General features: G+C 53.0%; 2 protein-coding genes across 9 annotated transcripts in view; one reads left to right on the forward strand and one right to left on the reverse strand.

Annotated features, from left to right (window-relative positions):
* EML6 (EMAP like 6) overlaps positions 1–14,916 on the forward strand; it is a 270,622-nt gene extending 255,706 nt beyond the window's left edge. For 3 of the 5 annotated variants that reach the window (XM_077915406.1, XM_077915409.1, XM_077915407.1), the window contains 10 exons: positions 1,938–2,146; positions 2,927–3,084; positions 3,749–3,863; positions 5,464–5,652; positions 7,022–7,194; positions 7,591–7,753; positions 9,170–9,273; positions 10,106–10,259; positions 10,631–10,731; positions 12,199–14,916. In XM_077915406.1, the coding sequence (XP_077771532.1) occupies positions 1,938–2,146; positions 2,927–3,084; positions 3,749–3,863; positions 5,464–5,652; positions 7,022–7,194; positions 7,591–7,753; positions 9,170–9,273; positions 10,106–10,259; positions 10,631–10,731; positions 12,199–12,223 (1,391 nt within the window). In that variant the 3' untranslated portion in view covers positions 12,224–14,916. The remainder of the gene's footprint in view (positions 1–1,937; positions 2,147–2,926; positions 3,085–3,748; positions 3,864–5,463; positions 5,653–7,021; positions 7,195–7,590; positions 7,754–9,169; positions 9,274–10,105; positions 10,260–10,630; positions 10,732–12,198) is intronic. The other 2 variants (XR_013389567.1, XR_013389566.1) reach the window with 2 other exon arrangements.
* RTN4 (reticulon 4) overlaps positions 14,234–15,496 on the reverse strand; it is a 70,799-nt gene continuing 69,536 nt past the window's right edge. For all 4 annotated transcript variants that reach the window (XM_077915412.1, XM_077915413.1, XM_077915414.1 and 1 more), the window contains one exon: positions 14,234–15,240. In XM_077915412.1, the coding sequence (XP_077771538.1) occupies positions 15,198–15,240 (43 nt within the window). In that variant the 3' untranslated portion in view covers positions 14,234–15,197. The remainder of the gene's footprint in view (positions 15,241–15,496) is intronic.

Consider the following 15,496-nt stretch of genomic DNA (forward strand, 5'->3'; position numbering starts at 1 on the left):
CAAATGATAGTTTTGAGGGAGGCCCATCTACGTTTTTGTTACCATTAGAGAGCATGTTATTTATTCTTCATTTGTCCAATGACTGTTTTTGTGGCACTCCAGGTGTGTGTGTGTGTGTGTGTGTGTAGTTAAGAAACAAAGGTGAGTACAAAATGAGCTTATTATATAAAATGCACGGTGTCAGGTCCTGGATACTTGAATGAAACTTGTTCTGAGCAACATAGAAACCAATGCAAGGAGGGACACAGTAATCCCCACAGTTAGAAGTGTCTGTGGATTAAGACCAGGAAGAAACCAACAGTAGCTTAAAAGAAAGTGTGGGATAAAGCAGCATTTCCCCCATGACTACGGAGAATGATCCTGTCTCGTTAGTGGCCACTTGTATTGCTTCCCCTGTAATCCAGCTGTTCAAATGCCATTTCTGCTGGAGAAGAGAGAGTTGTTCATGTTTTGCCTACGAGGTGTAGTTTTGTTTTTTTTTTTACTGATTGCTCACGTTAGCTCTTTGTCTCCTGTAAGTATTGCCAAGGTTGTTCCCCTTGTGGTGTTTGTCTTTTAACTTTGTTTATGGTATCCTTGGGAACTGGGAGTTTTCAAACCTCTGAGCCCTAGGTAGGGAGGTGTTTGTTTTTGAGACTGACCGCCCTGAGCTGTAAGGGGCGGGTCTCTATCGCCTTAGGGAAGGGCTCTGGGATGAGATCTGAAGGCCCGGGTTCAGCTGGGTGAGAATCCACCACTGCCACCCCGCTGGAAAGCCGTTTACAAGCAAAAATAATAATAATAAATAGTGAAATAGATAAAGAAGACTAAGAGTACACTTACTGCAATGAGCACTGAGAAATGTATAGAAGCGCGGAATCCATATAGTGCACACCTGACGCTAATATAACGCCGGATGTTAGCCATCCTGGAATTGTTTAAAGATGTAAATGAGGAGGAGGGGAAGAAAAAAAAGGCCCCATGAGTAAATAGGGAGAGGAGATAATTAAGAGGAAATTGGAGCTAAAACATTAAGAATAAGTTCAAAGAAAATGGGAAGATATTTAAAATAAAAATTAAAAACTTAAAGGCTGAAAATCATGAGGTAAAAACAGATGAGTGCAAAACGGAGGCTGAAAGGTGAGCCTGCAGGTCTAGAACCGACGGGGAGAGTGGCCATGGCACCAGCGGACGCTCCCCAGTCACTGTGCCCAGCTCAGCTCATGGGGTTTCACCTGTCCCAGACCTTTTAATCCTCACACCACCTTATAAAATGTGAACTCTCATTATCCCCAAATTACAGATGAGCCAACTGAGGCAACTTTCCCAAGGTTGCTGTACCTTGGTGGTGCTGGGATTGGCTGAGGATGAAAACTAAAGCTCTGCAGATGAGTCAAACACATAAATAAATGGTGTTGAGGAATAAACTGGCAATTAAATACAAAAGGTAGAATTTTTTAAGCCCAAAACCATGAAAGATAAAGGAATGTGAAGGACTTTATTTTGGAGGACTTAAAAGCGGAGAATCTTGTAAAGACATTAAGAAGGGCCTTCAAGGAAGGAGCATCTCCAGTTACATTCCAGGGGAGGGTTCAGCTTCCCTCCCCATATCCCTTGGTGAGGTCAGAGACCGCAGGTGAGAAATGAAGGGTGCCCTTTGCCCTTTTTTCATATCTGGAAGCTTCCATCTCCAGGGGTGTCCCTTCCTGCTGTGTTCATGGGTGCCTGGATGTGTCTTGTGGGGGTGGAGTGGGGTGGGGGTTATTTTAGCAGCACTGCTACTCTGGAAATCTCCCAGACGCTCCCCTCTCTGCCTTGGGAGCCGCATCTGAGGCAGGAGGGGTGCTGTTGAGGAAGGAGGAACACCTGCAGTGTGCCCTGGGCCTGGCTGGGATGGAGAGCCATCCCGAGCTGCAGTGAGGGAGGACCCACCTCAGCAGACTCTCTCACCCACACAGGCGCCAAGGTCGCCAGCCGAGGGGGTCACCTGGAGCGCATATTTGTGGTTGAATTTCGCCCGGACTCAGACACACAGTTTGTGTCCGTCGGTGTCAAGCATATGAAGTTCTGGACCCTGGCGGGCAGCGCCCTGCTTTATAAGAAAGGGGTCATCGGGTCCATGGAGGCTGCCAAGATGCAGACGATGCTCTCCGTGGCCTTCGGTGCTGTGAGTTCCAGCAACGCTTCCTGAGAGGGGCCCTGACCCCTGGGCACGGGCATGGGGAGGGGGGCACATACAGCCACAGAGCTGCAAACAAGAAAGCGGTTTCCACATTTTCTCCTTTATTGGCTTACTTGCAACCATTTATTCCCTTTCCTTAGCATAGATAGGTGAGTTGACTGCATTTTCCCCAATTTTTCCTCTCAAAATACTCATTAGGAAAGGTAGGAGCCCCACTCAGGGCAGGAGCTTCATTGTTCTAGAGGCAGACTGGCTTGCAAGCCTGTCAGGCTTGGGTTAGGTGCAGAGGGTGTGGGCCCAGTTCCCACCCTGGCCAGCCTCCCGGTTCCTCCTTTCTTGTGCCATAGATGCCCCAGCTGACACCCTTAGCCGGCACAGGCTCATCTGGGGACATTCTGAAACCCAGCCGACTCTGGGTCCCGCTGGTGTGGATTCGTGTGCACCTTGTTCGAGAGCCCAGGAATGTTTGGGCTCTTACTTCTTACTGCAGCCAGCTGGGGCTGGATCCCAGGATGGAGGTTCATTTATGTGTAGAGGTGCTCACCGTGGGGAAGTCCAATGCTCCCAGACCAACTCAGCGCATTTCAGAGCCAGGAAATTTTCCTGCCAAGTCTTTTGCCTTTCCTTGGCGCGGAAGGTCAACTGGAGTGTGCACTTCTGCTTCTCCGGCTCTAGTTCCCTAACCGGGGAGCAGGCGGCTGGGAGGGGACCCCCGTGAGAGCTGCTGTGAGGGTCCTGGTGTGGACGGTGTCCCTTTGTTTCCAGAACAACCTCACTTTCACGGGTGCCATCAATGGAGACGTCTACGTGTGGAAGGACCACTTCCTCATCAGGCTGGTGGCCAAGGCTCACACAGGCCCCGTCTTCACGATGTACACGACCCTTCGGGACGGACTCATAGTGACCGGCGGCAAAGAGCGGCCGTAAGCTGAGACTCCTCTGGGGACAGCTGGTCTTTCCTTACTGGCTTGGGAGACAGTGACAGAAGCATTGCCCCCCTGGGAGAAGATGCAGAGTTTCATTCTCCCGCCTTGTCTGCATCAGGGACCTCAATCTACTGTCCCGCCCAGAGGACCCCAGGCCAAACCCTTCAGAAGGACGAGTCACAGGGGGAGAGAGGTGGTTTTGTGGTAGTTGAAAATCCAGAGAGGTGTTCTTGGACAGCCCCGTGCTCCCTCCGGAGCCTTTTGGGGGACGGGAGGATGGAGAGGACGAGAGGGAAGCTCCTGTGGGGACAGAGATTAAAAATGAAGCAGGAAAATAGAGAAGCATTGCTCTTCGTGTTTGATCTGATAATAACATGGTTTGATTTGTTTATTTATTTATTTCAAGTTTTATTATTATGTTTTAGACTGCAGTCCTCTCTCCTTCTACCGTAGTGGCATTTGAAAGTATTCTAGGAAATTCGCCAGTTCAGCGGGTTGTCACCACTCATTGGTGGGGCGGAGAAAGAGGCCATCCCGGAGGCTGTGCCCTGCTGGGCCCCAGGGGCTGTGACCTTGATGATAGGGCCGAGGAGCCTGGAGTGCCATGGGCATGCCTTAGGACGCGGGCCACCGTGCCAAGTTCCTCTTGATCCTTTTTTAGGACCAAAGAAGGAGGTGCTGTGAAATTGTGGGACCAGGAGATGAAGCGCTGCCGGGCCTTCCAGCTGGAGACGGGCCAGCTGGTGGAGTGCGTGCGCTCCGTGTGCCGCGGCAAAGTGAGTGGGCTGGGCCGGCCTTCCCCCAGCTGTCCCCCCCCCCCTTCCCCGGGGCTGGGCCGGGCCAGGGCCCGAGTGAGAGTCAGTGCAGCCACCCACTTGCCCGCCGCTGGGCCCTTGAATCCTGAAAACAAGCCTCCAAGGTGTGACTTGCACAGCGGTGGGCTGCACACCCAGGTAGCCCTGGCTGGTGACCTTGGTGTGCCGCTTAACCTCCCTGTGTCCAGCACACGGGTCGTTGTGAGGATGGCGTGCATTATAACGCACGGGGCCTTTCATCCTGCCTGGCCCGTGGCCACGTCCAGTGGATGGTAGCTGCTGCTGTCACGGCCGTATTGGGTGCAGAGATAGTCGACGATTTGCCCGTGCAGCAAATTCGCCCAAGCCTACAGTTACATGGTCAGTAGGCGGGGGGACTGAAGGGCCATCAAACTGACTCAGAGCCATGGGCATTCAAGTCATACCTGGGCTGAAAATCAAAAACGACTTGTGGGGTTAGCTTTTTGTTGTTTTGTTTTGTTTAAATATGGACATCCAGGCTCTTGGCCAGAGCCGCCAAATCAGAATCTTAGTTCTGATGTGTGTGTTCCTTTTCTCCCTTTTCTTTTTTTTAATTTCCCAAGAAACTCAGAGATACTTGAAAATAAATCTCAACCTCTGTTTCATACCTTGTGTTTATATTATTGAATTATTATCAGCCTGAGAATTTGCCTTCTGGATGTTCCCCATAAAAAAAAGGCAGACATGACTCGGACAGACAGGTCTTGGAGTCTCCATAATTAGACATTGAGAGCTTTGTTTTTAAAAAGACAAATGGCAGTCATCTGGTAGGGTAATGAGACTTCTGGGAGGTGGAGGCAGAGCTAGGACCAGAACCTGGAAGTCATTAGGAGACGGCCTTTTGTTCCGTGTGAGGAGGAGCCTAGGAAGACTCTGAGCCGTCCAGGAGCAGAACCCGGCCGCCCTGCTCTGTCGGGAGCTGGCCATCAGAGGAATGTCCTGGCAGAGACCAGATGACAGATGGAGAACTTTGTGCGGATGCTCTTACCCTTGGTTGAGGAAGAAAAGGAAAAGTGAGAGGGTCACGTAAGGATGGGCAATTTAGTTATTAACAACAGAACCCCTCTAGGCCCTTCTGGTGTTAGTACCTTTGCCAGCAGAGCCACGTTGCCAATTTGCTCTGTGTTTTTCTGTACGTTTCATTTAAAACACAGATCTGCTGCTTTTTTTTTTTTTTTTTTTTTTACTTATCTTCATCTCTTTGCCTACCAGTCTCTCACCTACTAGATATCTAGTAGATGATAAAATTATTTCATTTTAAATTGTGGCAAAATATAGGTAACAGTTTACCATTTTAACCATTTTTGAGTGCTGTCTAGTGGTACATTCACACTGTTGTGCAACCATCACCACCATCCACCCACAGAACATTTCTTAGCTTGTAGAACTGAAACTCTGTACCTATGAAGTACTAACTCCCCTTCCTCCTTCCCACCAGTGCTCCACCGTTTGACTTTTCTCTGTGAATTGGACATGGTATGTCATATGAGTGGGATCATACAGTATTTGTCTTTATTTTCTAATGTTTTTATTGCAACAGGGAAAAATTTTAGTAGGAACCAAAGATGGTGAAATAATTGAAGTTGGTGAAAAAAATGCTGCTTCCAACATCCTGATCGATGGGCACATGGAAGGGGAGATCTGGGGCCTGGCCACTCACCCCACCAAGGACATCTTCATCTCTGCCAGCAATGATGGCACAGCCCGCATCTGGGACCTGGCTGACAAGGTGAGGGGCCTCTCTGTCCAGGCTCGGATGCCCCCGGTGGGCCTGGAGTTAGGAGAGGTCCGGCCAACATCAGGCTGGAGATATGTGGGATGTGATGGGTGAGCAATTGAGTTAGAAAGCCTAATAATGAAAGTCCCACTCACACACACCCAATCCATCTATCTTTTAGCTGCATATCCAGCTATAATTATAATACAAGGATAATCTGGAAATGATTTTTCTCTTGTTGTAGAAGAGTCCACAAAACCTTAAAAATAAAGAGATATATCTCCCTTGGATGGGAAGACTAAAAATGATTTATAATGTCAGATGTTGCCAAATGGAACATTTCATTTTTTTTTTTTTAATGGAACATTTCAATCAAAATCCCAACAAAGTTCCTCTTGGAGTCTAGAAAAAAAATTCAAAATAAAAAAAATCCATCTTGAGTAAAAAATAGCAAAGAGTGGATGGGGGAAAGATTATTGTTAGCAAGTCTTACCTGATATTAAAGCAAGCAGTCAGGGGCTCCTGGGTGGCTCAGTGGGTTAAGCATCCTACTGTGGCTTTCTTCTAAGGTCGTGAGGTCGCTCTCTTGCATTGGGCTCTGTGCTGGGCCTGGACTCTGCTCGGCAGTCTTTCCTTCTCCCTCTGCCCCTCTCCCCCTCCTGCCAGCTTGCTCGTGCTCTTTCTCTCTCTCTCAAAAAACTGTAAAAATTAAAAAATAAATAAAATGAGTACTTGAGTTCTAACAATTAAAAGAGTTGGGTGCATCACCAAATAGCCAGTAAATATTTAAGTAAAAGTTTTAGTATGAGGATGAAAGAACAGACAGGTAAGAGCTGAAGTAGGGTTGTCCAATTCACGTTCATTTTCATAATTACTTACCGTGTTTGTTATTAACCACGGCCGTCATATAGTGAATACCTGCTCCAGTCAGGTGCTCCGCGATACACGCCCGCTACTGCTTGCGGCCGCCTTGCCCAAGTGGCACTAATATCACCTCTTTCCAAACGGAAAAACGGGGAGGTGGTGACCCACCCAGGTAGTGACAGGATTCAGGGCTTCAGCCAACAGGTGCGGAAGCTCCGGCCTTTTCCCTGAGCAAGGGGTGGCCGGTCTAAGGGGGTCCAGTCCGGTTTGCTGCCTGTCTCTACGGTCAACCAGCCTCGCTCGTGTGGCAGGGCGCACTGGTTGCCAGAGACCACGTGGACCCCCGTGGGCCCCGCGATCACGCCCGAACCCCGACAGGAAAGGCCCACCGGCCTCGGCCCGATAGCTGCTGCCTCCCTCGCTGCTCTGGGTCAGCGTGCGGGCCCCTGGCTCCGGGGGCGCCGCTGGAGGCAGCGGGCGCTGGGGGCTCGGCTAGTGTCCCGCCCTATCCCCGTAGAAGCTGCTCAACAAGGTGAACCTGGGCCACGCGGCCAGGTGCGCGGCCTACAGCCCTGACGGGGAGATGGTGGCCATTGGCATGAAGAATGGGGAGTTCGTCATCTTGCTGGTGAACAGCCTGAAGGTGTGGGGGAAGAAGCGAGACCGGAGGTCGGCCATCCAAGACGTCAGGTGCGAGCAGGTGGTCTGCACGGGGAAGGGTGGTTGCCTTCCCCAAGTCGCGGCTGGACAGCGGGACCCGTGAGGGGCCTGCGGCGCCGAGACTGTCGCTCGAGCCCCAGCCACGTGTCCGCTGAGTCCCTGGGCAGTGTCGCCGAGGAGCAGCCACACCTGCGGCGCCCTTGTCTGGCGGCTGCTTGTCCCCGCTTGCTTCCTGCTGCGGGACGGCATCGGGAAAGGGCCGGGTTCCCTGGAACGTAGGAGGACGGATCCACACGGAGTCCCCGAGGGAGGGAGTCCCCGAGGGAGGGCTGCGCCTCGGAGACCCCTCCCCGAGCGGACCTCCTGCCCGGCCCGTCCAAACGGCCCTTCTTCTCACGGGCCATGCTCTTGGATCGCTTTTTCTAGAATCAGCCCGGACAGCAGATTCTTAGCCGTCGGTTCTTCTGAACACACAGTTGACTTCTACGACCTCACTCAGGGCACGAGCCTGAATCGCATTGGCTACTGCAAAGATATTCCAAGCTTTGTCATTCAGATGGATTTTTCGGCGGATGGCAGGTACATCCAGGTATGCTTCAGCTCGCGGCGCTCCCGGGCAACCAAGAATAGTGATGATGATGATGATGGTGACGATGATGGTGACGATGATGATGACGATGATGCCAGCAGTAGCCACAAGAGTGGCGGCTTATGGCACCTGGGAGCTTGCCTTGGGCCGAGCTATGCATGAACATCCTCGTCCTAGGAACACTTTCAGTCCTGTCACTTGCCTCTGACTTTATAAATGAAAGGGCGGAGGCCTCGAGAATTTACGAAAGTCGTCGAATCACTAGTTTTAAGAAGCAGAGCTGCCCTTGGGTAAGAAGCGCTGGCGGCGGGCCCGGGCGCCCTCCCCGCCCCTCCCGTCCAGGCTTCCTGACCCCGTCTCGTCTCCGGGGCTGTGCCTGCGCCCTGCGGCTCCTTCTACTTAGTCCTCTCAACTCCAAGTCGGGGGAGGGTGGCCTGTCCACACGGGGACCTGGACTCCAGGCCCCCACCGTCCCCGGGTCCACCGGGGAGCAGACAGGTGGGAAGGGCTGGCGAGGGCTCCCGCCGCTGGGACTTAGAGCTGGAAAGAAGACGCTGTGGTCTCCAGCGTGCGCCCCACTAGGCGCTAGGGAGCAGGCCTGGAGGTGGCTGCGGGCCGGGAGGGAGCGGGGACCCGGTCATCGGCCACCGATGGGGACTCGGCCGGCCACGCGCTGTAATGGGGAAGGCCTTCGCCAGCTGATCACGAGATCACTAGAGCTGATTGCAGAGGAGTGCAGGGTGCCCCGGGAGCACTTAGGGGCGCGGGGCTAGAGACCCTTCCTCTCCCGCGGTGGGATTTGGGCTGCGGTGGACGGTGTGGAGGAGTCAGCCGCAGAGCAGAGGCGGGAAGGGGCCTCTGTAGGGAGCCCTGGCGCCTTCCCCTTCCCGAGCGGCGGGAAAAGCTAGGGCACAGGGTTAGAGGGCCCGCGGGGCCCATGGGCAGGCTTCCTGGAACATGCTTCTCTCCCCCTAGAATATTCCCACAGAAGAAAGGGCCAGGGCCTCCAGGCTTCAGAAATCATCCGGGGCTGCTGCCGTCCCTGAGAAAACGGGCATACCCCAGTACCCAAGGGCCTGTTTCCCTGGGGACAGGGCTCCCCAAACTGGAAGGAGCATCTGACACCCTGGAGGCTTTGGCAGAGCAGATGGCCGGGCCACCCTCAGGGTGTCTGCCCTGCTAGGTGCGGGGCGGCGCCCGGCCGTCCGTGTTGCCACCCAGCTGCCGCTGCTGCTGCCCAGGAAGCACATTTGGGGAACCCCTGCCGTAGGACTTGGGAAAAGAGCCCGAAGATGAATGGGGAAACGTCCCAGGCCCGGGGACCCAGAGGCCTGGTCATGGTCTGGGAAACGGCGTACCAGAAGGGGAGCCCTCTGAGCCGGAGAGGAGCTCACGGCCCTGGTTGCCTCCCCGCAGGTGTCCACAGGAGCCTACAAGCGCCAGGTGCACGAGGTGCCCCTGGGGAAGCAGGTCACCGAAGCCGTGGTCATCGAGAAGATCACCTGGGCCTCCTGGACAAGGTGACTGGCCGCAGGGAAGGTCACAAGGGAGTCTCGGGCTGGCTCGGCCTCCGATTCTGTGTGTGGCCGGGATGGGAAGAAGCTCAGAGAGGGCGGTCCGTCCTTGGGTGGAGGGGGGCGGGGGGCGGGGAGCCAGCAGGCCTCTTGGTACCAGTCTGGGCCGCTGGCTTTGATCCGACCTGGGCTTTCGAAATGCAAAGACCCCCCCTTTTGTGAAATCCTACTGTGCCCAGCCTCATCCAGCAGGTTCAGAGGGAAATGACCTCCCAGCTCTTGGCTCAGCCAGGTGCACCCCAGGGGGGCAACAGTCACTCACAGGTGTGCCCCGGGGGCCTGCAGTCACCCACAGGTGCGCCCCCGAGGGGGCCCACAGTCACCCACAGGTGTGCCCCAGGGGACCCACAGGCACGGGGGGGGGGCCCGCAGCCACCCACAGGCACGGGGGGGGGGCGCAGTCACCCTCAGGTGCGCCCCGGGGGGCCAGTCACCCACAGGCGCGGCCCGGGGGTCCGCCCTGCCGCTTAGCAGGACGAGGGGTGCCTTGCCCGTTCTGGGGGAGGATGCACCCAGCCGTGAGCCTGAGGGTGCCCACCCGCGCGCACACTCACATGGCCCGCGGAGGGGCGGAGAGAATCAAAGGTGGGCGCAGCTTTTCCTTTGGGGTGCGAGGGCCAGAGCAGTAGGGCCGGGGGTAAGCGCAGGGGGTGGGAGGGGACAGAAGAGCCACGTGGTCAGAGCAATTGATGAAACGCCCCCCCCTTGTCCTGGGGCGAGGGTCCCCCACTGTGGGAGCCTTGTCCTGCGTCTCTGACGCCCCCTCTTGTTCTAACAGCATTCTGGGGGACGAAGTCATTGGCATCTGGCCACGAAACGCAGACAAGGCTGATGTCAACTGCGCGTGTGTGACCCACGCGGGCCTCAACATTGTCACGGGGGACGACTTTGGGCTAGTGAAGCTCTTTGATTTCCCCTGCACCGAAAAATTTGTGAGTCGGGGGAGCGTCGGCGCCGGCCCCCCGCGCCCTGCCGTCCTTGTCCTGCCTCCTGCAGACACGGGGGGGGGGGGGCACGCTGCCGGCCACCTGGGGTCTGGGATCTAGGACGAGGGGACGCCCGTTCAGCCCCGGGGAACCGGCCCGCCTGGCCTTCCCGTCTCCCTCTGGCCCAAGGGGCCGTCCTGGAAGCCGGGGGAGGGGGCCGGAAGGGGCGCACAGGTGCCCCCGGGCGCCCCGGGCAAGAATGGGGGTAACCGGGGCGTGCACACCCGTGGGCGGGCGGGTGCCGAGCTGCCAGAGGGGAGCCCGGGGACCTGGGGGGCCTGGGTCTCTCAGCCGGCGCCCTGCGCTTTTGCCCCCAGGCCAAACACAAGCGTTACTTTGGCCACTCGGCTCATGTGACGAACATCCGCTTCTCTCATGACGACAAGTACGTGGTCAGCACCGGAGGAGACGACTGCAGGTACGACCCTGGCTGGCCCGGGCCTGGTCTCGTCCTCTCCCGGTCCCCGCGCCGGTGCCCCAGTGTCAGCCCCCCTTCCCAGGGACCCGGGAGAGCTGACGTCCTAATGAGCACAAGGGCTTTGAGTATGGTCTTCAGTGTCTGAGGGCTCCCCCCCCCCAGGATGGGCCCACGTCCCCCCCGTGCTGGCCTGGCGGGGGGGGGGGGAGGGCATGCAGCGGCTGGAGCCCGGGGGCGGGCGTCAGGTCATCAGCGACGGGCACCGTTGCCTGTAATCAGGTTAAAACCACCTCAGTCCGTAGGCCTTTGGGCTCTTAGCTGCCAACCCATCACCAGAGCTCGGAGGACAGAGGATTGATCCACAGGCAGGAGAGGCCCAAAAATAATAGCAAGGCTGTTCCCCTGAGAAACAAGGGTGTCCCCTGATTTTACACGGTATCAGGCGAGGAGGGGCGTCGGGCCAGGGCTAGCTGGCAGCAGAGCCTCAGCCAGCGACTCGGCCGGGAGACAGGCCCGGGTCCTGCTGCGGCGTGGCTGGCCTTGGGGCGCCGCGGGAGGACGACATGGGCCTCCTGAGCCTTTCCGAGGCCGCTTCCCTGTCCCTCCGAGGGCCCTCGTGACAGCAGGACCAGGCGGCTCCCAAGCCCCTCATTCTCCGCCTCTCAAGTCCTTGAGGGCTTTACTGCAACAGGAACGCTGGTCTCATTCCAGCCCCAGCCGAAGAAATACAGACCGCAGGTATCTCAGTGGCCTGAGAGGTTGTGGAACAGGCACCTGGGGGGAACCCAGGTCCCAGCCCAGAGGACGGTGCGGGGGACAGGTGCAGGGGACGGCCCCAGAAGATGCCTTCCGGACAGGCAGCCCGCGGGGGTGGGGGGTGGGGGTAGGTGGGGGGGGTTGGGTGTCTCCAGGCAGCCGCCGACAGCCGCACTCACACCCTTGAGATAACGCTGCCCGCGGAGGGCAAACTCCCTTCAGAGCCGAGCCAGGCCCTGAACAAGAGACACAAGTGACCTGGTCACCCCAGTGCGGGAGATACGAGGTGACTTTTGATTTACTATAAAAGGCCTAGGAGTAACCTTTAAAACGCAGGAGCCCTAGGCCTCTGTAGTCCGGGAGCGTACTCGGATCCCCGGCTCCGCGCTCCACACTAGAAAGGGCTCTTCTACTCAAGTGGACTCGATAAAACCTTTTCAGCAGCAACAAGAGAGCCGGTGTGAAGTGAGATCGCGGGCAGTCCTCACCTTCAGCACTAGGCTGCTGAAAGAGCCAAACCCAACAAAAAACAATAGACTTAAAAAAAAAAAAAAGCAGGTCTTTAATGGGTGGCAAGATCCCTGGTTCATCTTTAGAAACTGAAATCAGTGGCCAGTGCATCACCTGAGCAGGGCTCCGGCCTTTGGTCTCTTGACACAGGGAGCGTGTCCAGCCAGCCGCGCAAGGTGAACGTCTTTTCTGCTTTTTCAGTGTGTTTGTGTGGCGATGTCTGTGAATGCCAGAAAGCTCTTTCTTGCTGCGGCTGCTGCTCCCCTCCCCCCAGCCACCCCGGAGGCACCCGAGGCCCCTCCGAGCCGCCAGTGCGGCGCAGCGAAGCGGGGTGACTGCGCCCATCCTCTGCGGCCTGCGCAACTGCGATGCCAAGAAGGTCAGTTCTCAGATGGGAGGAGGGCTTGCCTCGGCTCCTGAGAGGACGTACTAACCACACTGACAACAACCCCATCTGCTCATGTAGCCCACTGACAAAATTTGAAGCCTCAGTTACCCTAACCAATATGTAGCTTTTAATTTGCATCAAAACTTTTACAGAAGACGTTTTGCTATTCTGTTTCTATATACTTTAAAAATGTTCATTTTTACAAATAAGTTGAACAAGACCGCTTCAGTTAGATGCACCTAAGCGCTAGAACGATCAATAGCCTCAGTTCTCCACATTTAGCTTTCAAAACCAAATGAGCCATGTATAAACAAGTTGAGAAACTTAATTTTTTAACGTTTCATTTGCAGAGTTTTATATCCATTAAGTGCCTTTGAAAGTTTCCAGTTGTGTGGGCTGCTGTCTCACCTCCCACAAATATTCTCCTTTCTACATATGGTGCTAAAACTTCAAAACTGAGGAGGGCTACAGGACCCTTAACAGATTCCTGGTCTGTCACCCATGTCATGTGTTTATGTCACGGCTTCCTAAATGCAAGACATCGGTTACCTGCTTGGGAAATAGTGGCAGGTGAGCAGCAAAGAAACGGAAATTCAGGAGGGAGGGGTAGAAATGGTTTCCACTGTCGAGTGCCAAACCTACAAAATCCAAATAGAAGTTAAAAAAAAAAAAGTACAAAACAAACCCCTGTACTATAAAATAGAAGGGGGGAGGGGGAAGCTCACGTGGGTCTAGGAGGATGAACTCTTAATCCTAAAATGGTAATAAATGAGGTGACCCAAAGCCATAGGGGGTCTCTCACCCCCAGAGCGGGGCTGACTTGACCCCATGGATTTGTTGAGGTGAACTATATAGGTCAAGTCCAGATGAAAAGGAAAAGAAAAATCTCTGCAAAACAAATTCCTAAGCCCAAGCAATATTTGATAAGATTATAAAACAAAATAAGCTAGCTTAGAGCTGGCAGGATGACGGAACGTGACCCGGACAATCGGAACCCTGCCTCGGTCACACGTCACCCTCGGCCTGCCGCGGACTCCAGGAGGGGCTGACCGCACACGCCGCCGGGAAGGCTGGTGAGGGGCTGGGGGCGCTGCGCACACACACCGAGCAGTCCTCCCCGTCAGTGAGGCAAAATTCTGGGTCTGGCGTTACTGGCCATTTGCAGTTGTCAGTGTAGAGAAAGGGGAAATATGAAGCATTTTCAACTAAATAGACTAACATTTACCCAGAAGTGCTTCAGCGTTCTAAACGGATTAGATCACTCATGAAGCTATTTTTATATGCCAGGTTATGAATGCCTTACATTAATCCCCTGATAGGCTGTTGGGTCCCCAGTTAGAGCCCCTGTGCAGTCCTAGCTCTGTCCTCTGTAACCGTGTGACTGGTGATGCCGAGAACCGTGTCTGCAGATACTGTACCACCGACCTTTCTTCGTCATCAGACCTTGCATTGACAGAACCACGTGGAAGACTAAATTGATCAATGAGGATATGTACAACTATATTTAAAGAGCAATAGTGTCTGTGTCAAGAAACTTCTTAAATCTTCTTTGTAAACATTTCTATGGTATGATTTTATGTATGTTCATAAATAATGCACTGTGTTCTATATGTTAAAATATTGGTGCATGAGATTTATTTTCACTTAGCAGAGTATAAGAAATACAGAATTTGAAAGCATTTTGGTACGTGTCAAATAAATTTGATTATGTAAACACAGCTGCACTACGCACTGGAAAGCTTTCTGAGAGTACGAGCCACCACTCCCTGGTTGAAGCAAAGGCTACCCTACCCCTTGGGTATACTTTTCAGCTGCTGCCATTTCATGGAACCAAAATACCAAACGTACTTTAAGTCTATAAGCTTTATTGATACTTTGCTTTTACAGTTCACAATGCATTCCACAGATTCAGTACAGCTTAAACCACAAATGTATAAATCTTCATTTTATAATTTTTTGCATAACAAGGTTTGATATTTGCAAACAACGTTTTTGGAAGCATTAGATTCAGTCCGGAGATTCAGAGTTTATGACAAAATGAACTACAGTAAGTCTGTGCAGTGAAGTTTATGTTGAGGAGTTCTATGTGCATGGCATCGCTTCATGTTGAAAACAGATGGTAGTGTTCCTAGAAATAGATTTTCTTTTTCTAGCTTATGTGCTTTGGAACTATACACATATAACCAATGACGCTCTGAAATATCAAGCACTGTGGGGTAGCCGGAAGGTAAAGGTCTAAGCTTTGAGAAACACTATATATAGATATATATATAATCTATATTTACTTATATTGGCAATTAATATAACAGTAAAATTCACAATACACCTAGAACATACCAGAAAGGCAAGCTTTTTCCTCTTGCTTTAGTGGTATGATCTCGTCTAAACATATCATTTCAAAAAATCTGCATCAATCTACACAGACCATACACAGTGCACAAACTGTGAAAAGGATTATTTTTTTCAGCTCCACTTTCTCTGCGATTCCCCTCCCCCCTCCCCAAAAAAACAGCAAGACTACCTGCAACAAAGTGTAATATACAGCTTTCTCAGATCTTTTATTCACCAGTGCCTCATATAGGAAAAACAAATATGATTACGGTTTAAATCCATACATAGCAGCTTACAATACTTAAGATGATGAACACATGGCAGTCAAGACAGGTAATTTTTCCTCAGACACCGCAATGCTAAAAATAAAGATCTGTGAAGCTGCAATGTCAAGGTTTCCTTCTTCCCTGACCCTCCCCCATGTAATCAAATGAAGATCCCCTTTAAAGATAAACTCCTATTGTTAATGATTTCTGGCTTTTCATTCAGCTTTGCGCTTCAATCCAGGGATTTTCGCTTGGATTCTACAAATGAAAAGGTTGAAAAAAAAAAAAAGGTCAATGAAATATTCTTAAATTTTCAGTATTTAAAAATGCTATCCTTCAAGAACTGCTTGGATATTGATCAGCTTCTACAAGACATGAAATCCTAAGGCTGTCAAACTAAACTATGAGCTGTAACTTTGCCACCTTGCCTCATGAATTAGCTTTGGGATCCCTGGGTGGCGCAGTGGTTTAGCGCCTGCCTTTGGCCCAGGGCGCGATCCTGGAGACCCGGGAT

Source organism: Canis aureus, chromosome 11, assembly GCF_053574225.1.
Source record: "Canis aureus isolate CA01 chromosome 11, VMU_Caureus_v.1.0, whole genome shotgun sequence".
In the NCBI taxonomy this organism is placed as follows: Eukaryota; Metazoa; Chordata; class Mammalia; order Carnivora; family Canidae; genus Canis; species Canis aureus.